We start from the raw sequence: 6,489 nt of genomic DNA, 5'->3' as shown, positions 1-6,489 counted from the left end.
AGTAAGCGCTCAACAAATACGATCGAGTGAATGAACGAGAGGACGGTGGAGCCGGGGTTCACACTGCCGCAGGACCGACTTGGGTTAGATCCAGAGGAAGCATCTGTGGATAATCCAGCTGGGCCAGAGATGACCTGCGGGCCGGGGTCGGTGGAGGGGTGTGCCCGTGTGTGCACGCGTGTGTACATGCAGGTGTGTTCATTCATTCAATAGTATTTATCGAGCGCTTACTATGTGCAGAGCACTGTACTAAGCGCTTGGAACGTGTTCACACGTGTGTGCCTGCTCCCGGACGTACGAGTTTCGGAAGCAGCGTGGCTTAGTGGCAAGAGCCCCGGCTCGGGAGTCAGAGGACGTGGGTTCTAATTCAGGCTCCACCGCTGGTCTGCTGTGTGACCTTGGGCAAGTCACTTTACTCCTCTGGGCCTCCGTGCCCTCATCTGGAAAATGGGGATGAAGACCGTGGGCCCCACGTGGGACAACCTGGTCAGGCAGCATGGCGTAGTGGCTAGAACAGTCGCCCTGGCTTGGAAGGGCTTGAGAGGCGGAAGGTCATGGGTTCTATTCCCGGCTCCGACACTGGTCTGCTGGGTGACCGTGGGCAAGTCACTTCACTTCTCTGGGCCTCAGTTCCCTCATCTGGAAAATGGGGAGGAAGATGGTGAGCCCTCTGTGGGACAGGGACGGTGTCCAACCCAATTATCTCATCTCTACCCCAGCGCTTAGAACAGTGCCTGACCCCTAGTAAGCCCTTCACAAAGACCATCACTATTTCTATGCCCGTTGTGGGCGGGATTGTCTCTCTTTATTGCTAGATCGTGCAGTAAAATGGGACTGTGAGCCCCACGTGGGACAATGGCATGACCGAAGATCTAGTGCTTAGACCAGTGCTTGGCACACAGTAAGTGCTTAACGCATGCCACGATGATAATAATAATTATTAGTGTTACCAAGTCCGTCGTGGGCAGGGATCGTCCCTCTTTACCGCGCAGTAAAATGGGGATGAAGATCGTGAGCCCCCCGCGGGACCACCCGATGACCTCGTATCCCCCCCCGCCCCCAGCGCTTAGAACAGCCCCGGGCACCCGGCGGGCGCTTGAGCCGGGCCGTGGGCAGCGGCAGCGCACCGCGCAGAGTGAAGCGCTCGGCCAGTCCGTTGGAAAGGCGCGGAAGGCCAGGGGGTCCGCGGGCCGGGGGGGCGGTGCCAGCCTCGCCCCCCCACCCCCTCCCTCCCTCTGACGTCACCCGGGCCCGCCCCCCGGCTCCCGGAGCAAGTGGGGGGTCCGCCCGGAGGGCCGGCGGGAGAGACGGCGCCGGCCAGCCCCAGCCCCCCACGCCCCCCGACCCCCGGGCCCGGGGACCGGGGGGCTCCGGAGCCCCCTCCCCGCGGCCCCGGGCCCGCCCCCCGGCCCGGCCCCTCCTCGTCCCGAGCCCGCCTGGGGGTCCTGGGGCGGCGCTGACCATGGGCTTGTCCGTCCTGGTGGCCGTGCCCCTGCTGCCTCCTGCAGGGCGCGACCCCCCGGCCAGCCCCGTACGAGATGATGGGCGCCTGTCGCATGGTCTGTCACCCCTACGCCCCCAACGAGCCGCAGGGCGCCCCCCGGAGGGCGGCCCCGCCGCCGGGGCTCCCCCCGGCCCCTCCCCCGTCCCCGTTCGTGCTGCGGGGTCCGCAGGGCAGAGCCGGGAAGCCCGGGCCTCGAGGGGCTCCGGGCCCCCCGGGGCCTCGGGGCCCCCCGGGGCAGCGGGGCGAGGCGGGCCGGCCGGGCCCCCCGGGGGTCCCGGGGGTCCCGGGGGTCCCGGGCCCGCGGCCGGCGGCGGGGGGCTCCTCCGGGGAAGGGGCCGCCGGGCCCGCCGCCCCCGCCGCCCCGCCGCCCCCGCCGCCCCCGCCGCCCCGGGGGCCCCCAGGATCGCCTTCTACGTGGGGCTGAAGAGCCCCCACGAGGGCTACGAGCTGCTCAAGTTCGACGACGTGGTCACCAACCTGGGCAACCAGTACGACCCCGCCACCGGCAAGTTCAGCTGCCAACTGCGGGGCACCTACTTCTTCACCTACCACATCCTCATGCGCGGCGGGGACGGCACCAGCATGTGGGCCGATCTCTGCAAGAACGGCCAGGTCAGCCGGACCCCCACCCTCCCCCGGGACCCCCCGACCCCTCCTCCTCCTCCTCCTCCTCCTCCTCCTCCGGGACCCCCTCCGGGCCTGCCCCGCCTACCCCGGCCCCGGCTTGGGAGAAGCGGCCCGCTCCGACCGGACTGGCCGGGGTGAGGGGGCTCGCCGAGCGCTTACTGTGTGCCGAGCGCCGTCCTAAGCGCCGGGGGAGACACGGGGACATCGGGTTGTCCGTCCCCATTTGACAGACGAGGGGACTGAGGCACAGCGAAGAGAAGAATAACGATGGTGTTTGGGAAGCGCCTGACTGTGTGCCGAGCGCCGTCCCAAGCGCCGGGGGAGACGCGGGGACATCGGGTTGTCCGTCCCCATTTGACAGACTAGGGGACTGAGGCACAGCGAAGAGAAGAATAACGATGGTGTTTGAGAAGCGCTTACTGTGTGCCGAGCGCCGTCCTAAGCGCCGGGGGAGATAGGAGGACATCGGGTGGCCCGTCCCCATTTGACAGACGAGGGGACTGAGGCACAGCGAAGAGAAGAATAATGGTGTTTGGGAAGCGCCTGACTGTGTGCCGAGCGCCGTCCTAAGCGCCGGGGGAGATGCGGGGCCATCGGGTGGTCCGTCCCCATTTGACAGGTGAGGGGATGCGGGAACTGAGGCACAGTGAAGAGAAGAATGATGACGGTGTTTGCGAACGCTTACTATGTGCCAAGCACTGTCTAAGCGCCGGGGGAGATAGATACGAGGACATCGGGTGGTCCATCCCCATTTGACAGGTGAGGGAATTGAGGCATACAGAAGATAAGAATAGTGACGGTATTTGGGAAGCGCTTACTATGTGCCAAGCACTGTTCTAAGCGCCGGGGGAGATACGAGGACATCAGTTTGTCCATCCCCATTTGACAGATGAGGGAACTGAGGCGCAGCGAAGAGAAAAAGAATGAGGGTGTTTGCGAAGCGCTTACTACGTGCCAAGCACTGTTCTAAGCGCCGGGGGAGATACGAGGACATCAGTTTGTCCATCCCCATTTGACAGATGAGGGAACTGAGGCGCAGCGAAGAGAAAAAGAATGAGGGTGTTTGCGAAGCGCTTACTACGTGCCAAGCACTGTTCTAAGCGCCGGGGAGATAGGAGGTAAGGATGTCCCACGGGGGCTTACAGTCTGCATCCCCATTTGACAGAGGAGGGAACTGAGAGACACACAGAAGATAATAATAATAATAATAATAATAATAATGGCATTTGCGAAGCGCTTACTATGTGCCAGGCGCTGTTCTAAGCGCCGGGGTGGATAGGAGGGCAGCGGGTTGTTTCACGGGGGGCTCACAGTCTTCATCCCTAATTGACAGATGAGGACACTGAGGCACAGGGAAGATAATGATAATAATGGTATTTGGGAAGCGCTTACTAGGTGCCAGGTGGGGTAACAAATGCAATCGCCGTGGTTCTTATTATGATCGTTATCATTATCGTTACCCACCCTAGCGCTTCCTGGCACGTAGTAAGCGCTTAGCAAATGCCATGATTATTAGTACTATGATTACCCACCCCAGCGCTTAGTACAGTGCGTGGCACATAGAAAGCGCTTAACGAATACCACGATTATCCTTATTAGGCTGATCGTTCTTAGTATTTATTATCGGTGGCTGGCGCGCTCTCCCCGGCTGCCCCCGGGACCTGAGAGCCCCCCGATCCTTTTGCCCCTCGCCAGTCTTTGCCCCTTCGCGCCCGGGAATCCCCGGTGCCCACCCCCGGCGACCGACTTCACTGCTCCTTCATTTCAATCGTATTTGAGAAGCAGCGTGGCTCAGTGGAAAGAGTCCAGGCTCGGGAGTCAGAGGTCATGGGTTCGAATCCCGCCTCCGCCACTCGTCAGCTGGGTGACTGTGGGCGAGTCACTTCACTCCTCTGGGCCTCAGTTCCCTCCTCTGTAAAATGGGGATTAACTGTGAGCCTCACGCGGGACAACCTGATGGCCCCGTATCTACCCCGGCGCTTAGAACAGTGCTCGGCACATAGTAAGCCCTTAACAGATACCAACATTATTATTATTACCATTTATTGAGCGCCTACTATGTGCAAAGCACTGCATTAAGCGCTCAGTACTCCTCCTCGCGCCCCGGTCTTCTGCCCGCCCCCAGCCCCTTCCCCACTCAGGTTTTCTCCATGTCCCCGCTCTTCCCCATCCCAGAATCCCAAAATGGGGGGGAGGGGGAGGGGCCGGGGGGCAGAGACCTCGGGCGGCAGAGACCTTAGGCGGCGGGCTGGAGGGAGGGGGCGGCGGGCGGCGAGAGCAGCCCGGTCTAGTGGCAAGAACCCGGGCTTGGGCCTCAGAGGACCCGGGTTCTAATCCCCGCTCCGCCACTCGTCGGCTGTGTGACCTTGGGCCAGTCACTTCACTTCTCTGGGCCTCAGTTCCCTCATCTGCAAAATGGCGATGAAGACCGTGAGCCCCACCTGGGACAACCTGATGACCTTGTATCCCACCCCCAGCGCTTAGAACGGTGCTTGGCACGGAGTAAGCTCTTAACCAATATCATCATTATCACATCTCTGGGCCTCAGTGACCTCCTCTGGAAAACGGGGATGACGCGTGAGAGGCTCAGGTGGGACAGAGACTGTGTCCGATCTCTTTGGCTTGTATGCACCCCGGCGCTTAGTGGAGTATCTGGCACATAATAATAATAATGTTGGTATTTGTTAAGCGCTTACTATGTGCAGAGCACTGTTCTAAGCGCTGGGGGAGATACAGGGTCATCAGGTTGTCCCATGTGAAGGGGCAGGGACTGTATCTGTTGCCGATTTGTGCATTCCAAGCGCTTAGTCCAGTGCTCTGCACATAGTAAGCGCTCAATAAATACTATTGAATGAATGAAACCCCATTTTGCAGATGAGGGAACTGAGGCCCAGAGAAGTGAAGTGACTTGCCCACAGTCACACTGCTGCCAAGTGGCAGAGCCGGGATTCGAACCCATGACCGGTGACTCCCAAGCCCGGGCACTTTCCACTGAGCCATGGTAATAATAATAATAATAATAATAATGCTCATTATGATTATGATTACTCGCCCCCGGCAGGTACGGGCCAGTGCCATCGCCCAGGACGCGGACCAGAACTACGACTACGCCAGCAACAGCGTTGTGCTGCGCCTGGACGCCGGGGACGAGGTCTACGTCAAACTGGACGGCGGGAAGGCGCACGGAGGGAACAGCAACAAGTATAGCACTTTTTCGGGGTTCCTTTTATACCCCGACTAGCGGGGCCTTCCCCCCCTAGCCCCCCGCCTGCAGAAACTGCTGAGGAAATGGAGGGAGTCCCCTCCTTCCCCCCCCACCCCAAATTTGGTGTGTGTGTTGGGGGCGTCCACCTGGCTCCTGTCCTTCCTTCCCGCGCCTGGACACCCCTCCGTCTCCACCCCCGGCCTGCACCCTCCACCCCGACGGCCCTGGGGAAGGGACCCCGAAAGGTCAAATCTCTGTGACGCGAAACGTTCGCGTGAACGTCCCCGTCCGTCCGTCCGTCCGTCCGTCCGTCCGCCGTCCCACTCCGCATTAAATGGTCTTTTTAGACGAAGGCTTCCGCGTCTCTGTGCCCACGGACCCGGGCTGGGGGTGGGTGGGGATGGGGAGGTCAGTGTGGCCTAGCGGCAAAAATCCGGGCTTGGGAGTCGGAGGGCCTGGGTTCTGATCCCGCCTCCGTCACGCGTCTGCTGTGTGACCTGGGGCGAGGCACCCGACGTCCCTGGACCTCGGTCCCCTCGTCTGCAAAATGGGGATGAAGAGGCGGAGCCCTGCATGGGACAACCTGATGACCTCGTATCTACCTCCGCGCTTGGAGTAGTGTTTGGCACATAGTAAGCGCTTAACAAATGCCATCATTATAGTGGAAAGAGCGTGGGCCTGGGAGTCGGAGGACGTGGGTTCTAATGCCGACTCCGCCACTCGTCTGCTGGGTGACCCGGGGCGAGTCACTCTGCTTCTCGGTGCCTCAGTTCCCTTATCTGTAAAATGGGGATGAAGGCTGGGTGCCCCACATGGGACAACCTTGTATCTACCTCAGTGCTTAGAACAGTGCTTGGCACATAGTAAGCGCTTAACAAATATCATCATCATGGGTTCGAATCCCGCTCTGCCACTTGGCAGCTGTGTGACTGTGGGCGAGTCACTTCACTTCTCTGGGCCTCAGTGACCTCATCTATAAAATGGGGATTAACTGTGGGCCTCACGTGGGACCACCTGATGACCCTGTATCTCCCCCAGCGCTTAGAACAGTGCTCTGCACATAGTTAGCGCTTAACAAATACCAACATTGTTATTATTATTATTATTCAAGTCGGGTCTGGCTCGATCCCTCCGGTCGGACCCAGGAGATCAG

At 60.6% G+C, this 6,489-nt stretch overlaps 1 protein-coding gene across 1 annotated transcript; it reads left to right on the top strand.

Moving 5' to 3' along the window:
- Window positions 1-1,462: 1,462 nt before the first annotated feature.
- C1QL2 (complement C1q like 2) lies at window positions 1,463-5,670 on the top strand. Its single transcript, XM_029072338.2, is given in 4 exon segments — window positions 1,463-1,498; window positions 1,500-1,862; window positions 1,865-2,116; window positions 5,193-5,670. Coding segments are annotated over 4 exon segments (831 nt in total). The 3' UTR covers window positions 5,373-5,670.
- The last annotated feature ends 819 nt before the right edge of the window (window positions 5,671-6,489 follow it).

The sequence above is a fragment of the Ornithorhynchus anatinus genome, chromosome 1 (assembly GCF_004115215.2).
Source record: "Ornithorhynchus anatinus isolate Pmale09 chromosome 1, mOrnAna1.pri.v4, whole genome shotgun sequence".
Taxonomy (NCBI): Eukaryota; Metazoa; Chordata; class Mammalia; order Monotremata; family Ornithorhynchidae; genus Ornithorhynchus; species Ornithorhynchus anatinus.
Note: the sequence above shows the minus strand (reverse complement) of the source record. Positions and strands in the feature narration are given on the sequence as shown.